The 21,732-nt window shown below is 39.6% G+C and overlaps 2 protein-coding genes across 8 annotated transcripts in view; one reads left to right on the top strand and one right to left on the bottom strand.

Moving 5' to 3' along the window:
- SPMIP2 (sperm microtubule inner protein 2) overlaps positions 1 to 8,872 on the top strand; it is a 98,880-nt gene extending 90,008 nt beyond the window's left edge. Inside the window, exons 5-7 of one of the 3 annotated variants that reach the window (XR_013555108.1) lie at positions 6,650 to 6,722; positions 6,907 to 7,104; positions 8,737 to 8,840. Coding sequence is in view for 2 of the 3 variants with exons in the window: in XM_078445648.1 (XP_078301774.1) it covers positions 6,650 to 6,722; positions 8,737 to 8,768 (105 nt within the window). In the remaining variant the exon portion in view is untranslated. Of the gene's footprint in view, positions 1 to 6,649; positions 6,723 to 6,906; positions 7,105 to 8,736 lie in introns of all 3 variants that reach the window. The other 2 variants (XM_078445648.1, XM_078445649.2) reach the window with 2 other exon arrangements.
- FNIP2 (folliculin interacting protein 2) overlaps positions 1,107 to 21,732 on the bottom strand; it is a 131,971-nt gene continuing 111,345 nt past the window's right edge. For all 5 annotated transcript variants that reach the window (XM_060653883.3, XM_060653886.3, XM_060653882.3 and 2 more), the window contains 3 exons: positions 10,464 to 10,664; positions 6,830 to 6,945; positions 1,107 to 4,886 (listed from right to left, as the gene is read on the bottom strand). In XM_060653883.3, the coding sequence (XP_060509866.3) occupies positions 4,808 to 4,886; positions 6,830 to 6,945; positions 10,464 to 10,664 (396 nt within the window). In that variant the 3' untranslated portion in view covers positions 1,107 to 4,807. The remainder of the gene's footprint in view (positions 4,887 to 6,829; positions 6,946 to 10,463; positions 10,665 to 21,732) is intronic.

Genomic DNA, 21,732 nt, shown 5'->3' with positions numbered 1-21,732 from the left:
AGAACAGTCTAGGCACCAGGGAACTGAGAAGCAAGGCGGCATGTATGTATGTATGTGCTTAAGTTCTTTACCAATGGCATGATTTTAAAGTTGCTTGAGGGAGTAGGGAAACACTTTTGAAATTTTCATTTAATCAATAAGGGAGTTTGAGATACCTAATGTTAGTTCTCCCTATGGTCTTTAAGATGACATGATTCAGTATGATATTATGTATGTTACAAAAATTATACATAAAAGCATTTTCTTTTTCTGAGACTATATATATATATATATATATATATATATACGAATGACCTCATCTTTTACATAGCAAATATTATATAATGCCCTTTACTTTCCTAAAATAAATCATATAGAATATAACCTACTTCCACACATAATTTATAACACACCAATATAATGCCCTAGATGTACTATTTAAAAAGTAACCTATTAAAATATATTTTAATACATAGACATTGAAACACTAGATTAGAACAGGAAATGTAACGGAGCAGGCAGATCTTACATCTATATGCTGTCTGCAGGAATGCTACAATTACAAAGGAAGACGGATGCAGATGTACAAATGACTCAAATTCATAAATACAGTAGCGGTTGGTAAGGTTGTTTTCCAAACTTATGTTAATTCTTGTAAAAATTCTGAATCTTACAAAGTAAAGTCTTCCCTCGACTTACACAACAGTGGCATTCCTGGAAAATTCAGCATATATTAAAATCATGTGAGAAACACATTGTGCTTTTATGTAAAGCAGAATTAAATTCTTAGCCTAGATAATTATAAACAGGTTTTTCACCCACAGGACTGTCCGGCAGAACATTTATAAAAGTCATGCAGGAGGTGGGACAATCTCTCATTCCGTGGGGTGTCCCGTACATTACATGACCTTTCTCTTACCATCCTCGGCCCCCATGCACTATGTGCCAGTAACTGTCACCCACCATTATGCTAACCAAAAATGTCCCTACATTTCCCAAACACCCCTGTTGAAAATCACTGACATATATTATCAACTTGTTTCAGCGTGAACTAATGGAAATGAGACCTCTAGGTTTTTAAGTTCTGAGATTAAACGTAACAAACCACATGCAGTACCAGGAAAATGTTCAAGATAAATTCAAAAGGTTTATTGCACCAAATGCCACAGAAAAATGGATCAAAATAATACATGAACAAGTTTTAAGAAAAAATTTCTATACATTGACACTGATATCTATTTACCTGATCAAAAATATAAAGACCTATCAATTTGTCTTACCGGAGCTTCAATAATAACAAATCCCAGAATTTTCTCCTTTTTTAAACACCACTTAAATGTAAGCATATTGCAACCTTGCTCCCAAGATATATAGTCACCAAACTTCTGACATTTAAAAATTAACACTCAGATGGGGGCTGCTTGATTTAGGCAAATATTATATTAAAATATCCCCTCCCCCACAGCACAATAAAAAAACAAATGGTTCACATTTATCAAGAGAAGCTAAAGACTTTTTCAATTTAATGGTGAAAGTATGCATGAACAAAATACTTTCAAAAGTACATATTAGTGGGAAAATCCAGACATTTAAAAGAATTTTAGGGCCGCTTTATATTCTTTATTTTTATGTACAACCAACTCTAGTGAAGAACCTAAAAAGCTACAGACTAAATTTTTATAAAATCTCAGGACCTAATTATAAGAGCCTAAACGACAGTTTAGTGTCACTTAGCAAGCAGGGACTTTCCTCCCTCCAAAAAAGTTACTTTTGAAAAATATGGTTAAGTTTAAAAAGTTGCGATGTGTAAACGGCAGTTCCATGGGATGTGAAAAGATTATAGTTACTTTTATTAAAAAACAGCACACTTCAGAAAAATGGATTGAAGCCTGTACAAAAAGCTATTTAACACTGATAAAAATAAAATACTTTGGAATTATGCACAAGTATGGAAGCTACATTTTAAATTTTCATTGTCATGTTTAAACGTACACAATTATCTTTACATTCATATCACTCGTCGATCTATTAAAAATAAAACTGCAACATGCTAGAAAGAGGTCCATCACAGTAACATTTACACACTTCTGCTCTGTCATGCCTCACTAGCTTGCTTAAAAAAGCAAGATGCTACAAAAGTTACACTCAACAGGTAAGACTTAAAAGTTGAAGAAACCCTAAAGGTGGAATCCTGTCAACTGAGGTAGTTTTCTTTTCTTTTTTTTTTCTTTTTTTTGTTTTTTAATTTTAATTTTTTCTTGAAGTGGGCATTGGGAGAGGGTGGGATCCCTTTCTTGCCTCTTGGGCTAAGACAGAATGAAGCCACTGGGTGGTGTGAGTGGGTGTATCTCAACACAATTCCATGAGAGTTTTTTCTTTTCCACTTTTGGGAAGAGGCTGAATTTAAGACAAAGAAAACTTGAATGTTATTTAGAGGAGGATTATAAAAGAGCAGCAACATTCTTGGTCTGTTTTTGTAGGCAATAGATGTGAGGATTAGGTTCTGACTGGAATCCTGAGTGTCACTGAGACAACCCCCACATGTGACCCACCTGTAGTTTCCAACAGACATTTTCCAAGAGAGAGTTTTAGAACAGTAGATTAAGAGGCAAATTAAATTTTCTCAGGCTTTGAGACAACTGGGCTAAATTTTTATGTATGGAGTTTAGAATCAGCCATTTAAAGCCCAATTTCCCCCTATGTGGGTCTAATTTTCAACATGCCACTACGTACACATTTTGAATGAAACTGGTTCTGTATCTAGTTATTTTCTACGAAACCGTGGAAGGTGGTGGATGAGGGAAAGTGCTCAAAACGTGTAAACAAGGAAAAGGGAAATAGAGATGAGGGGAATACTCTAAACTGGTGCAGATGGAAATGATACAATGTCAGCTATTATAATTTATTCACACATAACGAGAAACAAATGATGAGTGAGCTGAGCCACAGGTGAGGTTCATTCTCTGGGTAACATAACAACAAGCAGTGACATCATGGATAGAGACTTTAGAACACCAAACTCAGATGTTAGACGAAAGGGATGAGAAAAACATAAAAAGGGTGGAAAACTTCAATCTTACGAAAGAAAGATATAAAATAAAAATTAAAGATCTTATTAAGAGCCTTAATGCACCCACCTACATTTCACATCATAAAAAAGAGAGAGAGAAGAAAAGGTAGCAGTTCTGACCTATTCCTAAAGAATTATTACACCCATTTTTCTCCATTGGTACTTGCATAATGAACTTGCATTTGTAAAAGAAGAAACACATTTATGTCACTTGGTGTTCAGAATCGGGACTGTATCAAATAAAAAATCTGAAGTCATTCTAAGCCCTAGAAGGAAAGTTACTTCATAATCTTGGGTACAAATGGATGCATGAAAAAGGCTGGAATTAATTTATAAAATAGTGTTAAGGAAATGAGAGCCTGGTTATAATCAACTGTATTCAAGATCTGCAAGGTGCTGACAATCTTCTGATTGGCTAGATTAGCACCGGTCTTTTAACAATCAATATTTTTAAACTCTCTTCCTTTACCTTGGATGTTGGGACACACTCTGACATGGTCAGAGTTCATGACCAGTACACTAAGTAAAGTTCCTTTTACATTAACAAAAAATTAAAGGTGTTTTTTTTTTTTTAAAGTGAACTATGCTAATAAACAATCCTTCATTGTGGCAGATTTTATAATGGGTAAATTAGTTTCTGGAGAGGTGTTTTGAAAAGGGCTTAGGCATTAGAAGGCACAGAGATGATAATGTAAAAATTTAGATCATTTATGGATTGTTTATAAATGTACAAACTAATTACTTTCATTAGTCATCCTGAACTGTTGCAGGTTTCATTTCCCACCAGGCCAGCTGTGCCTTTTAAAGTAGAAATAGTCATTTGTATTAACTATTTAGGAAGAAAGTGGCTTCGGCTGGAAGAATTTAGCAACAGAAACACTCTTGAGCTCATAGAAATAACTTTGGTAAATGGCCTCTCTTAAAAAGGCCGCTGAAAGCTCTAAAGTATGAGGATAAAATATATGGTATCAGACTGTGCACTCTGCAGCTATGAACTACATCTTGATGAGATTAAGATGCTACATTGATTCCTGGGTTTATTGCACCAACAATCCATCTCTAACCTACCTGTGGCTGCATCTGCAACAAGGTAAACTCCAAGAAGATGTGAAAACAGTGGGTCCCTAAAGCACTCTCTTCCCAACGGTCGATCCTCTTTCCTGTTTGGCGTCAGGCGGTAACTCCTATGGCCACCAGACGGGAAGACGGCACAATGCGGCTTGCTTTTTTTCACCTTTTGTCAAAAGCAAACCCTGCCCTGGAATCCAGACACCTTGTTCTGACTGTCTTAGGATAGCAAGTTACACTTTCTCCCGTTTGGAGAGCTCACGCCTAAACTCTGAAACATTCTCCTACTGGAATGGTACGTACACTGGTTACCCCTGCTCCAAAGTCGCTTGTCGTTATTCTGCCCAAACACACAGGCGCTCTGGACCGACAGCTTAGTGTTTAGTGTAGTGTTTATGTCTTCTCCTACCAAAAAAGTCACTCTCTCTGTTGATTCATGGGTAACAAAAGGCCAAAAGTATTCGTGAAAAACACAAATGCCATTATGTCAAGTAAACCTAAGTCGTCCAACGAGGCATCCACTTGAAGCAACGAAACGAAACGAAACGAAACAAAACAAAAGCAGTGGAATGACGGTTTCTGTTTGCTCTTCTCATGCTTTTGACGTCACAGAGAGCTTTCTCCTTTCGCCTTCGGTTGAGAATCTGATTTTTTTTTTTCTTCCAAGGAAGAACTGTCCTGAGCTTTAGCTTATAAGAGTATCTGAGCGACGTAAGGAGAATGAGTACTGGCAATAGCAGTCAACAGAGGCAGGTCGTTTGATTCAATCCTGAATATTGAAAAAAAGAAAAGAATATTAAAGTAGCATGATTTTACAGTAAAGTATTATTGCTAGGTACCAAGTTTGCCAGATCATTGCTTAAAACTAACGATAAAGTAAGAGATGGAAAGACAATAAGCTTGTTCTTTTATTGTGATCTCCCAGTGGATGCCGCCCAAGGAGGCAGAGGAAGATGCTGGTGTGCTATGCCTAAGTGTGGACACAAGGCTGTTCTTCCCAAGGCAGAGGTCACTCAATCTTAAGCCCATAACTTTTCTATAGTCCCCGACTAATGTTTTCTCCAGTGGCTCATCATTCTTCTAGCCAACACTGCTGAGCGCATACTGAGATTCTGCACCTGGGCTCAAATCAGTCTTAGGATAATGATGAAGGTGGGAGCTTTTTCAAAACACTTGAGGATTTGTTCAACAGGTTACACGATTTAGATCCTCACTAGGCATCTGAGCCACAGCATTCTGACAGCAAAGTGACACTAACAGATACTGAATCAAGAGACATCACAGCATCAAATGGACGTGGCTTTGGCTGCCTCTCTTACAGCAGAAGCAGCTACAGCATGGTCACTGGCTAAATGTTGCCAAATGTCCTGAAAAAAATTAGGACTGCTTCAGTCCGTGGAATATGTCCTATTTTTTCCCCTTGAATTCCAAAAATGAAAAATTAAAAATAAAATTTAAAAAGGTAGCTGCCATTACTTCATGAAATGTTCTATGCTTTCTCCAGTAACGCTCCCTACAGATCTCCTTTCAGGCTACATAAGAAGTTCCTCAGTACCTTTTGTGCTGCTGGCTCTGACTAGGAGGGGAAGGGGCTAGAGAGGCTGCATGTGACCCCCACTAATCATGCACTAGGAGGACCTAGCGATGAGAGGGGTAAATAAATCCTTCTGGTCTTTCTAATAGTGTCCATGGACACCTGCCAGCCAGGGAAAGATCCTAAAAATACAAGTCACACATCTGGCAGTGGGGAGCCTAGTGAGCAGGACCAAAGTGTGAAGCCGGTAAAGAGAGCTAAACAAAAACTAGGAACAATAACAACAACAACAAAGAGATATGTTGCAAGTTAACTGCAAAAGCAAACGCCTAAAAAGGGAAAAATATTTTTTGAATAAAGTATGGAAAAAAAAATGTATGACAGGAAATGCCAGAGTCACAGTACTGTAAGTCACATCCTGGGTGTGAAAGATGAAAAAGTCTGACAAGAATGCAAAGACCCGAGCCTTGAAATAATACTTTGATTAGCAGGCTTGATGGAGAATTTCAAGGCTGACATCATATATGCAATTTTTTCTTGCTCAAACTTAGGGGAATCCTCATCATAGTTAAGGGGGTCAATTCCCCATAAACACAGTGTCTTTTTGTTAGTTCTTTGTGGAAAAATTAAGCAGAGACTAACAAAGGTCATAATTTCTTCTCTGAGAGAAGTTCTGGCAAAGACCCTGTGGAGGACAATGTACATTATCAGTAACATCAATATGCCTCCTCTTCCAAAGGGCCTGTAATGGAGGAGGGGCAAGTGCTGTCACCCTGCAAACATGCAGGTGGCCCCTGAAGGTCCAGGATCACGGCCTTTCTTCCCTCCTCCAGGGAGCAAAAGGCAGGTCTGACAGGCTGTGCCTTCGACATCTTACTGAAATGACTAGAAATGGGCAGGTCCAGTAGGGTTAAATTTTTCACTTTCAAGCATAAAATAATCCAGGGAGAAGACTAACATAAAGTACCACTAGCTTAAAGTTCTGCGCTCGTTTCCAGGTCCGGAACTCCAGTGTCGGAGCTACGAAGATGGGAAGCAGCAGGGGCACACGTCTGATGACGTTTCAGTGGGGTAACAGGGCCCGCAGGTGCCAGGCGACACAGGCTACGTGGTTGGTGGGAGCAGCGTTAGGGTCAGCCCCATCACAGGGAGAAACGGCGGCACGTCACACAACTCACCCCAGGACGACACCTAATTCTTTCACGTGGACTCGTGTGTGACCACGCAGATATTCAGACAGCATCTTACTTTTCAGGTACATCTCCTGTAGTCTGTCTTCAAGATGCATGATGCACTGGGGAGCCAACAACATTCAGGATGAGGGGCAGCATTCAAACCTCTGCCAATATTCTAAGAGCTGGAATTCTCTTCATTCCTTTCTAAGTACACACCTATAACCTCATTCCTTTCAAATACACATAAATATTACAGACCGCATCAAACCCTACCACTGGTAGGTATAAGGAAAGGTTTATATAAAACAACAGTTTACTTTTTCTAATGACTATTAAGATTTTCATACATATCTGCTAGTCTTTTTTAAAAAGCATTTTTAACATAGATGAAATCGTTCTGTTAAGTGCATTTATTTCCTACTTTTAAAAAACTTTATAATAATCCTTTCCCTATGTTATTAACAAATCTTTATCAAAGTAATTTTTATGGCAAAATAATTTCTGAGAATGTAAATTATCATTATTTGCTTATCCACATGGCAATCTGAGTTTTTGTTGCTATAATTTTTTAAAGAACATCTTTGTTGTCGTTTTCCTATATCTCAGATTATTTTGGCGAAATACATCCCCAAAAGTAGAGTGAATGGAACAAGGTTACTTTAAATTTTTTGTTTTTGTTTTTGCTCTCAAGACTGCATTTTAACTAGGTCTTTAATAACAATAAAGAAAAGGCAATTATTCTCAGGACATCTCTACCCTTGGAATTGTGTCCAACTTCATTTTTTAGAGAATAGCAACCATCTGTGTCTTTCACCAGAGGCAAATGCTTTTGCGTTTGGCAGGCAGAGCCATCCAAGCATCTTCAGTAAGACACCTGACGGCTTTGGCAAGGGTAATTCCATCATACATAATTTTCTTCTAGACCATTACGCCTGTTATTTTCAAGGTAAAAAGATTAACAGATGCATTTGAAAATGTTGATCTTGACCATCTGGGCTGATCAGTGACATGGAAAAAGTATTCGAGATGCAATCTTAGTTTTTCATTGGCTTAAAAATCTTTTAAATGTATTGTGCTGAGTAGAGGAAAAACAACTGGTAAGTGTCTAATAAGAGTAATAATTAAAGCAAGGAGGGTTTCACCAATCCTCATGGAAATGCTCCTCCAAATAAGCAGAGTTAAGTGGTAAAAGGAGCTACCGTTAAGTTTCAGTTTCTTATAAACACAAAGTTTTTAATAAGAGTGTTATAAAATATTAAAAAGAACATTCACATTATGTTGAATCCTTTGTTTTAAATGGTTAATTTATGGTGTTTTCATAGTCCCCATGAAAGCTGTATGTTGTAATGTGGAAATAAAGAGAACATTGGTCTATATGGAATGTATACTAAACTCAAAATCAAATCATTTAGAATTTTTTTATAAAAGGTCTGATTATCATATAGAACCACTTTGGGCTCTGCCCTCCCCTTTTTCTGGGATTTTATTCCTGAGATGGATTTGTTTAATTTTTAACTTCTGAAATTTTAAATAGCTACTTTCATTTTTTTATACTGAAGGCTCTAATAGCCATTTACTCATGTGTTTCAGTCAAGTGATTTTTAGGGAGAATTTTAAACTGCAAATGAAATTTTCTTTCAGCTTGGTTTTGTCAGGTTAAGTAAGTCATTCCATTCATACTACTGAGTGGCTAAACATGCTTCTGTCAAAAACAAAAACAAACCAAAAAACATACTTTAGCCCCAATGAAGTAAAAAGAATTAATTATAGTGATTTATTGCTTGGATAACTAAGATGTCAAATGTAATAAGAGCTATATATTACAGAAAAAAATATGAAACATGGTAAATACTTAAAATAGTAAAAAAAAAAAAAAGTATAAAATCAAATATATCTTTCTTTCCTTATAGAAAAGCAAAGTTCGGCCACTAAATCAGCATGATGCAGCTTGCTATTAGAAAGAAAAACTGCCCACAAATATAGAACAAAAGTAAGGCCGTCATAACCCGTAAGTGCTTCTCACATCACCCCCTGGGACAGAGGTCCTGCGAGAGTATGCTTCAGTATAAAGCCCAAATAAAGATTTTGGTGAAAAGGTGTTGTCAGTCATTAATATTATTCATGAAACTGATTATTATCAGTAGTCACACTAATAGTACCTGTTTCCTGAGAACTTATCACATGTAACACTATTCCAAGTGCTTTACCTGAATCCTCTAATTTCACTTTCATAACCATATGAGATAAGCTCTCTTACTTCCTCAGCTTTACAGATGGAGAAATGCAGACCTTGAGAAGTCACACATCTAGGAAGTAGCAGAGCTTGGATATGACCCTAGACTACTGGATCCCAAAGGCCATGCACTGGCCACTGCTGTACCCTGACTGGTAAAGCATCTCACATGGGCATGGTGCTTTGGAAGTTTAAAAAGCAGTATCTCAGACCGAATTTTCAGAGCATTCTCACAACATGCTTGTTGAATGGATTCTACCTTTGTTTTACAAGTGAGACGGCTGAGGTTCAGAGATGCTCAGGACTGTCCACTGTCACACAACTCAACAATGGCAAAGCCTAGGCTTCACCTGGCTGCACTGCGGGGTCTCCCTGTTATGCCACACTGCCACAACAACCACACAGTACTTAAAATCACCTTCTTGAAGGCCATGAAAGTCTTGACTCTCTGAGGACTGTGGTGCAACGGTAGGTCACAAGATCTCAGAGAAATTGCTACTCCATTCATGGTTAGTGTAGGTAATTCACATTCAGCTTCTCACTTTGTGATTAAATAGCTCTGTACCTCGTGCGGAGGTAACGGATGCTCTGGTCTGGGAGTATGCTGCAGAGGGCAGCCGAGTGTAGGGGTAACAGGGGAGAAGGTGGGCGCTCTTTCACCTCAGTGCAAATCCCCAAGGTCAGCTCACTTTCATTCTTCCCAGCTATGTGCCTGTAAGCCTCTCTTCCACTTTTAAGACCTTTCTCCCTCCCTCCTTCCCTCTCAAACTACATTTTCTCTCAGTCTCTCTGCACATACACACATGTATTTTTTATATATTCATTCCAGTGACTGGGGGAGAGCTGTTGATCATTTTCTAGGAGTTTATGAGCTCTATTTATTGCCTTTAATATAACGTTATGAAATCGATTTTAAAATCCCACCTGAAAAGGAACACAACTGATACCATCTTCTATGGGTATGGTACTTCAAAATTTTAAATGTTTACACAAATGATATTCTGTTTTATCCTTAACAATTTTATGAGAATGGTCCCTGAACAAAAGGAACTACAATCCCTTCAGTGACTGGTTTGCTTGATGTTGATCCAAAAAAAGGAAAACTAATGAGTTCCCTAAAGGAAGAATTTAAATTTCCTTTTATGTTTGATCCCTTCCCCCATACCTTATTTCCTTTACGTATACCTTATCCAAAAAGATTTCAGTGTCACTCCGTGTTGTTTTAACTATTGTTACTGAAATCTATCCTGTTTGCTGGTTTTATGTTGCACGTTCCATTTTTACTTAGGTTAACGTACAATTATACTAAAAACAATACATTTCAGTCGTGAATTTATAATAAAAATATTGTTAAAAGTATTTTCTTAACTATATTTCTTTGGTAATACGAGAACAAGTACTTACAAAATCAGCAGGGAGGTGAAGCTTGTAAAGCTGTAAAATGGAGTGAAGTAAACTGGACACCTGACTAGAGACCAAGACCTCCTGGCCCAGTTTCATGCTGTCCGTCACTTTCCTCTGACTTGTGGCTACCTGGACACTCCACTTATCCGTGTCTGCGATAATACAGACAGCTTCAGCTATCGGCTCATCAAGCACTGGATGCTGGAAGAGAAACACAGTGGGTCAACTTTCCACAACACTGCCAAGGGGCACTCAAAACGTTCAGAATGCTTCCAGGTAGCATTAGCCTAAAAGTTCAGAAGTTGCTAGCGGGAGCTACAGAAATTTAGGGTATTAGAGTGACTAAAATAGTAGGAGTGTCCTCAACTTAACATTTAAACTTAATGTGATAAAAACTGCATTCAATCAATATTTCTTTCTTACACCCAGGAGTTACACCGTAAATGTTGTTAATGTTCACAGGAAAGCAAAAGGATATGTGCCCTCCCTATATTCCAAGATATTAAAATTCCTTTCCTTTTGAAAGATTAAACTCTCCTTTTAAAATGGAGACAATTAGGGGGCGCCTGGGTGGCTCAGTCGGTTAAGCATCCGACTTCGGCTCAGGTCACGATCTCGCGGTCCGTGAGTTCGAGCCCTGCGTCGGGCTCTGGGCTGATGGCTCAGAGCCTGGAGCCTGCTTCCGATTCTGTGTCTCCCTCTCTCTCTGCCCCTCCCCCGTTCATGCTCTGTCTCTCTCTGTCTCAAAAATAAATAAACATTAAAAAAAAAAAATTAAAATGGAGACAATTAGAATAAGGTATAGGATTCTATTGCCATTTCTCCAAAAGAAGGTTAGGCAGGGTAACTAAATAAATATTCCCTTAAAGTTACAGCTTTAATGATTAAGCAGTATTTATTTAGTGACCACATGCTACATACATAAATCAACTCTCACAACCAACTATCTAGATGAGGCCAAAAGGCCAAAGGATGGCTACAGATGAATAACTTAAAATGCAAAATTCTCGGTAACTATGTAGTGATGGATAAAGCAGGCTGGCAACTAGTAAACTGTGCCACAGGGCAAACAGGGTCAAGCAGTCAAGGAAAGAAATAAAAAATCTAAGGTCTTGAAACTGGTCAAAGTGTAACTGCTTCATCACCAGCCCCTGGAATCACCAGCCCCTGGAATCAGGGCAATGTGGCTCATTGGGGGAGGTCATGGATGGAAGATTCTCCAAGCATGAGTTACTTTAGAAGGGCTGCAGATCCAGGTATGATAACAAAAAGGGACAGAGAAGTTGGCTCAATTATTCTAAAAGGAGATACTTAATGGGTATGAGAAATATATTTAAAAAAAATCAAACATGAAAAATGAGCATTAGCCTATTTATTTATTTATTTATTTATTTATTTATTTATTTAAGAGAAAGAGAGAGCATGTGAGCAGGGGAGAAGGGCAGAGGGAGAGAGAGAGGAAAAGAGAGAATCCCAAGCAGGCTCCATGCTCAGTAAGGAGCCTGACATGGGGCTCAATCCCATGACCCTGGGATCATGACCTGAGCCGAAATCAAGAGTCAGACACTCAAAAGACTGAGCCACCCAGGCAGCCCAGCATGAGTCATTTTTAAATCACTGGATCAAACAGGCAGAATTGGAGGTGGAAATCAGAGGAAAGACTAAAGACAAAGTGTCCAAGGGTTGGGACAAACTGACAGGAATTGGTGGGCCCATTCCTTGAAGGAGGGGGCTAAATCTTTTCTGCCTGTATTCTTAGCCCCTAGCACAGGACCTGGCATTTGAGAAATGTTACTAAATTAAAATGAGACAGGTTAGGGGCATTTGGGTGGCTCGGTTGGCTGAGTGTCTGACTTCAGCTCAGGTCATGATCTCACAGTTGGTGGATTCCAGCCCTGTATCGGGCCCTGTGCTGACAGCTCAGGGCCTGGAGCCTGCTTCGGATTCTGTGTCTCCCTCTCTCTCTACCCCTCCCCCGCTCACACTCTGTCTCTCTCTCTCAAAATAAATAAACATTAAAAAAAATATAAAATGAGACAGGTTATACAAGCAGATGAGGGAGTTGATGAGCATCCCGTACCCCCTAGCACAGCACGGTATTGCTGACTTTTATGTTTACATGTTCCAGAACAGAGAAGAACCAGCCTAACAGTTACAGAAGAGCACCTTAAAAGAAATACTGAAGCATTACACATTCTCAGACTACTAAATGTCTAACACAGAGCTCCCTGAATATATCCACCAGACAACCCAATGTTTCCATCTAACTATATCATTTAGTAGCTACTCACTTATTTACTGAATAAACACTTTTTAAAGTAAATGGAAATAGAGGAAAATGTAAATAGTCAAGAAAAAAAAAAGAAATGCTGAAATGATAAAAATATCACGAGCAACTACTTTAGCTACAATATAAAGAGCTCCAGGGCTACTGGCTCTCAATCACTGACCTTGTCTACACTTCTGTGGGGTCAGAGAGTTGAAGCTTAAGTTTCGATAATTCTGGATGTTTCTGATACACATCTTTCCAAAGAAAACACAACCTCACTAAAGACAAGGCAGTTTAAACATATTACGATTTGGCTTATTAGTCAATCTCTGAGCTTTTAGAATTTAAAGAACTCTAAGATCCAGAAGACCATGTTTGGATTCATCACAGAAATACACACCCACACACACCCTATGCACTGGTATTCAATTTAAAATTCCTCTTACAACAGGCTCTACTTTAAAGGCATATGTAGAAGTACAATAAAAAACAAAAAATTACATGTATCCTTCTTTTCAACACTAATTTCTTAGCCATATCTTAATCATAGAAGTAATTAATAATGAAATCTGTCAGGGAGATTTTTTTTTAATGTTTATTTATTTCTTGAGAAAGAATGAGAGGCAGAGCGTGAGCTGGGGAGGGGCAGAGAGAGAAGGAGACATAGAATCTGAAGTAGGCTCCAGGCTCTGAGCTTTCAGCACAGAGCCCTACGCTTGAACTCATGGATCACGAGATCATGACCTGAGCCGAAGCCAGATGCTTAACTGACTGGGCCACCCAGGCACCCCCAAACACTTTTTAAAAATGTTTTATTTATTTTTTGAGAGAAGGGAGGGGGAGAGAGAGTGAGAGCGCAAGCGGGGGAGGGGCAGAGAGAGAGAGTGGGGGACAGAGGATCTGAAGCAGGCTCTGAACTGTCAGGCTGACAGCAGTGAGCCTGATGTGGGGCTCAAACTCACGAACCATGAGATCATGACCTGAGCCAAAGTCGGACGCTCAACTGACTGATCCATCCAGGCACCTCTGAAAGATTCAAACACTTATTAAAAGCCTGACCCACCCATATACTATTCTTAGGGTTTGGAGTTTGGGCATGGAGACTAGAAAAAAGAGAAATGGGCAGGAGAGGTAAGGCATGGCTGCATCCTGATGGAGACTTTGGCTTCGTATGGATCTTAAGAGAAGGAACACATAATATGAATAGCTATCAGCAAGTATGATTACTTAGTAAGATTCCTCTTCTTAGAATTAAAAAACCCTTTAAGGGGTGGGGGGCGCTTTGTCAATCTGACTAAATATCATCAGAACACCCATCATACATTTACCCTTTTAAAAGTTCTCCTCCCAACCACTGTGTCTGAGATTAAACGAGACCTCTGATGTTTGAGTTTTGAATGAAAATCTGAAGCAAATATTAATATTAAAAACAGTCATTTCCCCTTAAAATGTTTGTTTGGTTGAAAACTTCATAAACCTTAGAGACACTGTTATGTATCAATTTTCCTTTTCTCTCTTGAACTGAAGAGAAGCAAATTCAAAGTAAGTTTCTAAACCACAGGGTTCGTTAAATTCTCTTATCAGGATAAGCCTGCAATGTTTCTATATTCTCCATAATCTGAGATGTCCAAAACCGCTGCCTTAGGCCTGCCCCCCGCCCCCCACCCCCCCAGCCCATGAGTGCCCACACTCCAGATGGCACTGCAGAGCGGCCGGCCCTCTGATCCCTAATGCCCTCCCGCCACCTCTTCCAGGCAGCTGCCCACCGTTCCTGTGCCTCCCTCGGAAACGTGACCAGACAATTCAGAAACTACAGACAGGGACTGGAGGATGTGAGAGCACTGCAGATCAGTAGAGCTGCAGGCAACTGTGAGGCTGGATGGTCAATCTCCGTCGCAGGAATGAGGCAGTGGCAATAAGCCATTGCCTTTTGTGCCTTGCTCTGCTCTGTGAGTTAGAAACAGTCTTTAGGGGCGCCTGGGTGGCTCAGTCGGTTAAGCGGCCGACTTCGGCTCACGTCATGATCTCGTGGTCCGTGAGTTCGAGCCCCGCGTTGGGCTCTGTGCTGACAGCTCAGAGCCTGGAGCTTGCTTCAGATTCTGTGTCTCCCTCTCTCTGACCCTCCCCCGTTCATGCTCTGTCTCTCTCTGTCTCAAAAATAAATAAACGTTAAAAAAAATTTTTTTTTTTAAAAAGAAACAGTCTTTATTTAGTTCCACGTTGTCAATATCCCATTTATCCAATCTACTCTCCTGTGAAGATTTCTCAAGATACAGTGACAAATGAAATGCTTTATATTATATAGATCTTTAAAGGTTTCTCAAATATTCTTTGGCTATTACATTTTATTGAATCAACAGGTTAAGCCTGGTTAATTCACAGCCACTAAGGATGTGTGGGTCTGTTTCCCAGGAGTGTAGATGGCTGCGACATACCAACTTCAGCATTCTGGAGTCGATCTCTGAGTACCCAAATATGCTGCCTTGACCTACACATGCGTGACTTCCGCCTAACTTAAACTTGCAGAAACAAGAAATGTCTATAAGGTTTGAGTCATCAGAAGAGCCATGGTTCTGATATTTCAGTGAAGGGCAATGATAAGACAACTGCAAAGGCTCTGAAGGAAGACAGGGCTGGGCTTGACCACTGCCTCTGTCACACACTAGCTGCAGGACCCTAGCAGCTCATTAACCGGGGCTTCAGTTTCTACATCTGTTGTAAAAGATGACCTACTTCACAGTTTCTGTGAAGTTTAAGTGAGGTTAAATTCATGGAGGTTTTCTGTGAGAAAAACGTATATGACACTTGTAGCACAGATACTAATTCTCCATGTTCGACTTGCTCTCTTACCCCACCCCCTGTCTCTATTAGTCATGGCCGCTGAACCCTCAAACTTCCTAAAACACCACGTTATCATTTCTCTCACCAACTCAGAAATGTACTCTAGTCCCTATCACCCAAATACCTAAGTTCAAACTTTTCTTTTTCCATACTTAAAGCTCTTCACAATCTGGGCCAGATCTACCCACAAATATTTACTTCCAGGACTTTCTAAGGATCCCCTGCTCCAGGCTGAGAGGACTCCTGCCTCTTACCTCAAGCTGTGCCCAGAATGTTTCCCCTGCTACCTTCTAAATGTTTCAGCCTTTCAAGGACCCAACTTGGGTCCCATCCCCATGCCCCACCTCACCCCACAGCAAGACGTCTTTCCCATATTCACTGCTCTTCCTTTGACTTCTGAGAACTTTTGCAATCTACATTTTGACATTTAATCACTGTCTTAACTGGTTCTCAGTTTCACATCTGTTTGCCTACTCAGTGATTATGTAAGTAACTCAAAGAAAGAAATCACATTTTATTTTTCTTCTGTAGCCTCTGAAATGAGCATAACAAAATGCTAGGCACGTGCTAAGTATCTAATACATGCTGGTTCTGTTGAACAATTCTCTATTCAGATTTCTTTTTTTTAATGTTTATTTATTTATTTTTGAGAGCGAGGAAGAGAGAGAGTGTGTACATGAGCAGTGGGAGGGCAGAGAGAGAGGGAAAGAGAGAATCCCAAGTAGTCTCTGTGCTCTCAGCACAGAGTCCAACGTGGGGCTCAAGCTCACAAACTGTGAGATCATGACCTGAGCCTAAATCAAGAGTCGGACGCTTAACTGACTGAGCCACCCAGGCACCCCCCTCTATTCAGATTTCTTTATTTTTGGTTTCAGTCCAGTTCCTATTAAGTCATCTGAAAAATTAATATATTTCTTTTCCATGTACCACATTTAAATGACATTTTACACGATCACCTGTTTTTAACATAAGAGCAGGAAAATACCATCCTCACTTACACGCTTCCTATAATTACTTATTAATTCATCACGCCATTTTTCCTGTGGGGTGGCCAGGAATGTAGCACTGCTCTACAGATAGAAACATTGGGGACAAAAAATATAAGAGTTTATTAAATATCTTGGTATGTCAGAATTAGAAGCTAGCACCTCATGCAAGTGTTTTCAACTTTTAGCTCAATGAGTCTGCCAAGCCCCCTAACTTTGAAATCCTAGGACCGTGTCAGGATGGAAATCTTTTGGAAGATAAGATTGCAAGAAGTGTGAATGACAGTCTGAACTTAAGGTCAAAATAGGAGAAAATACAGTTGCCTCTATTATGACTTCCTCATATTTATGCTGCTGGCACTGCCCAATACATACTCTGAACTGACCCTTTATCAGTCCTTAAAGATGTGCAGCCCACAGGTGTATTATAGACAGCAGGAGTGTAGACAGATTCTGTACTCATAACCAGCTCTAAAATCTGCACACTGGTTATAACAGTGCAGATTTGATTACTAGGGACAAGCCACTGTGTGGCTTCTTTCAAACATAAAAAAGCAGGTGATTTATGATTCAGTATTGGAAGCAGCGCCCTATATCTTTTATTTTTCTTCGAAATGTTCTGAATAAAATGTAAGATTCTTCAGCATCATTTGAGTATCAATTTGTTATTCTATATGATTCCGGTACATTTTATAACTTTATTAAAATAAATTTGAATAAGAGGATATCACATGACAAAGTACCTTTCAAAAAGATTCTCAGCATTATGTTACAGCACCATGACTTAGTAATATTAGCCTTTACATAGCTTTAAGTAACCCCTTTCATTGGTCATACAAAGACAATGGGATGACTAAGGCAGTGAAGCTACCCTTCTCTGCACTTGCTCTTGGTTGAATGCCCTCAGATCCCCCTTTTTATTCTTCTACCTCATTAGAAGTGAAGGCCCACCTGCATAACCATATCCTCCCCGCCTTGGAACCGAAGACTTAAGCAATGTGAGAGAGTCGTTGGCCAACCCACCCCACTTCTGGATGGCTGAGCACCACATGTAAGGACTGCAGCTATGTGTGGATTGTTGACCAGTGGGGTTTTTTTTGTTTTTTTTTTTTTTTTTTTAGTAAAACAAGCAAACAAACAAAAGTCCCCACACAAAAAAAACTAAAAACCCTTCAGTATCACACACATTCAGAGAAAAGGGAACTTGGATATCGCTCACCATTCTTAAACACTTCATCTGGCCTATAAAATGATGCAGAATACTGTCTTTTACTAAATGATCGGCATCTAGACTTTCCTGACAGCAGCTTTACCAAGAAATGGGACAGACAGAACCTCCTGTGGTGGCAAAGCCAGCTTTGTCTGTAGGTTAAGAAGATGCTCATCAACATAATCAGCCAGAAGAATCTTCAGTTTCCTGAAAGAGCCACAGCGTCCCCCTTTGCCCCACTTCTCGCCCTTCATTCTGCTCGCTCCCTACTGACTCCCTGGTATAGGCATCGCTTCCAGGAAGTCCTTCCACACCTATCCTGTGTCTCCCACTGCAGTAGACTCTACCACACTGTTTTTACTGCTTATTTACTTCTTTGTACTTCCTGTTATAGATTTCAAACTCCTTGTGGGCAGGTGCCATATTGTCTCTTGGGCTGTTTACAAGAGTTTTCTTTGTCTTTTGTGCCCTGTAGCTTAAGACTCCCTGATTGGGAGTCAGTGTGCTTCTTTAGTCTGAAATACCACAGCTGTTCTCTCTCTTCAAATATTGTTTTCCCTTGCCTTCTCAGTTCTCACCTTCTGAATATGCTATCAGATTTTCTCATTCTAGCCTCCATGTCACAAATTCAAATTCTCTCCAGTGGTATTTAATCTACTCTGCTCTTTAACTTATTCCTTGGGACTGAACTCTAATGGCCATATTTTTCAGTCTTAGAAGTTCTTTTTAGTCCTTTTACAAATCCAAATCATCTTTTATCACATCACCCCATCTCTTTTAAGGTTCCAATTCCTTCTTTTTTATGACTGTAACCATTTTTAAACACAGTGACTTAACAGTTATTTCAGATTGTTCTAGGAGTGCTAATTCTCCAGCTTGTATTTGCTTACTCTCCCTCATCATGTTTTCCTCATACATGGTTTGTAATCTCTGAACATGAGCCCATCTTGCTGGCGTTATTTATGTCTTATGTGTATCTCTTGGAAACAGGTTCAATGGCAGTCACTAATGGTTTAAGAGTTAAAATGAAGTGGAGAAGAGGAAACAAGCTGGTGGTTATGAAAGCACCCAGTGTGCTTCCTTCTGCCAGAGTCCTAGAGGTTTCTATGCTTCTAGATTTTATATTTATTTCTTGGGCAGGGATTCCCAAATCACTTGGGTAGAATAAATCTGGACCTCCAACCCACTCATAGAATGGACCTGGGACTTTGATATCTCATGGGTGACTTCATTTTCTCCCACCCAAGTTTCCAACTTGTTTCTTTGCTGCTTTGCTATTTATGGCTGGAATTTTCTAGTCCCCCTGTCATGGAAGGATAGCTCTTTGAACCTCTAAGGAAGGGTTCAGGTCCATGTCCCAAGCCTTATGTGTATATGGGACCACATCTTTCATCCTGAGTAGATCTTAGAAACTCAGCACTCAATTCCTAGGACCTGTATCCAGACTGAAATCTTACAGAGCCATGGTTATATCAGCCCAAACTTACTTGTTCTGGCTTTGATTTCAATTTGTTTCTGGCACAAAAGGATTTTCACTTTTTTCCATACACAGGTATTATAACAATGGGGCTAGGTGGGATGGTAATATTTTACCCATCATCTTTAAAGTTTTAGAGGGGAGGCACACCATTTGTATCAGGGCAACATGGTGCTGGACTCCTCCAACCTTACACCTGGACTGTGCCTATAAAAACAGCACCCAGCACACAAAAAGTACTAAGTATTTTCTGATAGAAAGTAAATCTCCAAGGCATGACTCTCCTCCTCTTCCCCAAAAGCCATCTCCAGCCTCCTGCCTCATTTTTGGCCAAACAAGTCAGCCAGATCAATGACATGCCACCATCAGAGACTTCTAGTTTATACCCAGCACACTGTTAACATATAAAAATACCAGAAAAGGTAATAAGTAGTATTATAAATAATAAAAAATATATATAATTATAACATATAAAAACATAAGCAATTTGTTTATCAGAATATTTTTCTCTTGGAAACAGACTCAATGGCAGTCACCAAAGGCTTAAGAATTGTAATGAGGTGGAGAAGAAGAGAAAATCAGTCATTATGGACCATGGACATTGCTGAGGGATCCTGGTAGGTATATCAAGGAGGGGGCTCTGGGAAGCCCAAAGACATCATTAAAACACAAGGACCTGGTGGCAGAGGGAAGGAGGGGAGGGTCTGGTGAGGTGGTCTGGGAGAGGCAGTAAAGGAAACATCTGACCTTCTGTGGGTTTGTGCCTGCGGCTGTGATCACCAGGCTCACTGGGCTGACACCCAAGTTCAGCCTACAGATTTATAGATACAGTGTGCAATGTTGGGCACAGCTTATATCAGGCCTGTCACTTGCTTAGAAAAGAAACAGTTTAAAGTCTAGGAAAGGTGCTCAAGGTCAAAAAGAGTTATCAGACTAAAGTTATGTGATGATGTACATGACTCCAAAATAAAACGCAAGAGAGTTGGTAGCTTTTTTTACAAAGAATGGCATAGATGTTCAGAGACTTTGTACACAGTGAAAAAAATTTCAGAAAACTTTGAAAATAGCCATGTGTCTAACATTTACAAAATGTAAGAGAATTAAAGCCTGAGAGACCTATTTTATTCTCGTTTAGGTAAAGGGCCAAAGGCATCATGTCTAAACATGTTACTCTTCCCTTCAATTTTTAAAAGACTATCTTCCACTTCTCTTTACTTCAGAAGAAGACACACTAATCATCATAGTTTTAGCAGTAAACACACACTCCTAAATCCAGTTCTGTAGGAAACAGTCAACTACCATCACTGAGCACTTTCTATGTACACTGGGTGAGGTGCTGGGAACATGAAAGGAACTAAGGCTCCCTTCTCTTCTCAAGGGCCTGCAGCCCTAGTGGTAGAAAGATGCTGGAAACTGAACAAAGGTGTGGTGCAATGTGCTAAGGAGCCCGCAGGTGTCAAGTTCTATCTGGGGGGCAATTCCAGCAAAGGAGTTAAAATAATGGAAAACTATTAGAGCAGAAGAGTAAATGATCACATTCAGGACGGGCAAGGGCCCTCCGTGGCACTGTATGAGACGACTGAAAGGGGCAGAGATTGGATGCAAGACTTCTAGTTGGGAAGGTTAAGGGGAGCTTAAATAAGATTATATTGTAGTCACTGTGAGAAGGAGAGAGAATCACGAAGATTTCAGATTGGAGTTGACAATACCCAAAATGATATATTTTTCAAATATTAAAAAAACCACAATCCACAATAAAATGTACATTTTGCCATCATAACCCTACATACACACTTACACATGTGTGAACATGTGTGTCCATACACAAATGTGCGTGTGCACATGCACGCACACACACACACATATATATAAATATATAAAGATTTCTCGACACAGTAAGACAGTGCTGTAGGCCCAAGGCACTGTCATTCTCATTATGCAACTTAGGAAAATGAAAGCAACAAGAGGTGTTCTCAAATAGCAGATTTGCCCTACATGGATGTTTCTTTTGCAACACTATTGATTTTAAGGTTGTTGTTGACTTGAGGCACCTTAATGCTGTCTGTATTACTTAGGTAATGATTTACCATTTGATGTGACTTTCTGTTCTTTTGTAGTCTCCCTGGTTGATTACACTGCATGGCATAATTAGGTATTCATGAGCATATATCACAGCCAAGCTCTTAGCAAAGCTCCTTATCTGTGCTACTGATTTCTGCATGGTATTTCTGGAGTCAATCTGTTGCTATCTTAAAATTAAATGAAAGAGCCTGCAATATCCAACTGTTAATTTTGTTTTCTAGATTATTCTGTAAAATGCCTGAAGCCCTGGAACATAGTTTTCAAAAAAGCATTACAATGTAATGTTAATTTTGGTCTTGATGACCCTACCCTGCAGTTAGCTGCCTGGCCTGCTCCTTGTGATGTCACCAGCAAAGAGAAGTGGACGCTTTTAGCACGGAATGAATGTGTGCATGTGTTCTGTT

Source organism: Panthera onca, chromosome B1 (assembly GCF_046562875.1).
Source record: "Panthera onca isolate mPanOnc1 chromosome B1, mPanOnc1 haplotype 2, whole genome shotgun sequence".
Classification (NCBI taxonomy): Eukaryota; Metazoa; Chordata; class Mammalia; order Carnivora; family Felidae; genus Panthera; species Panthera onca.
The sequence above is the reverse complement of the archived record's forward strand: the minus strand, read 5'-3'. Positions and strand labels throughout refer to the sequence as shown.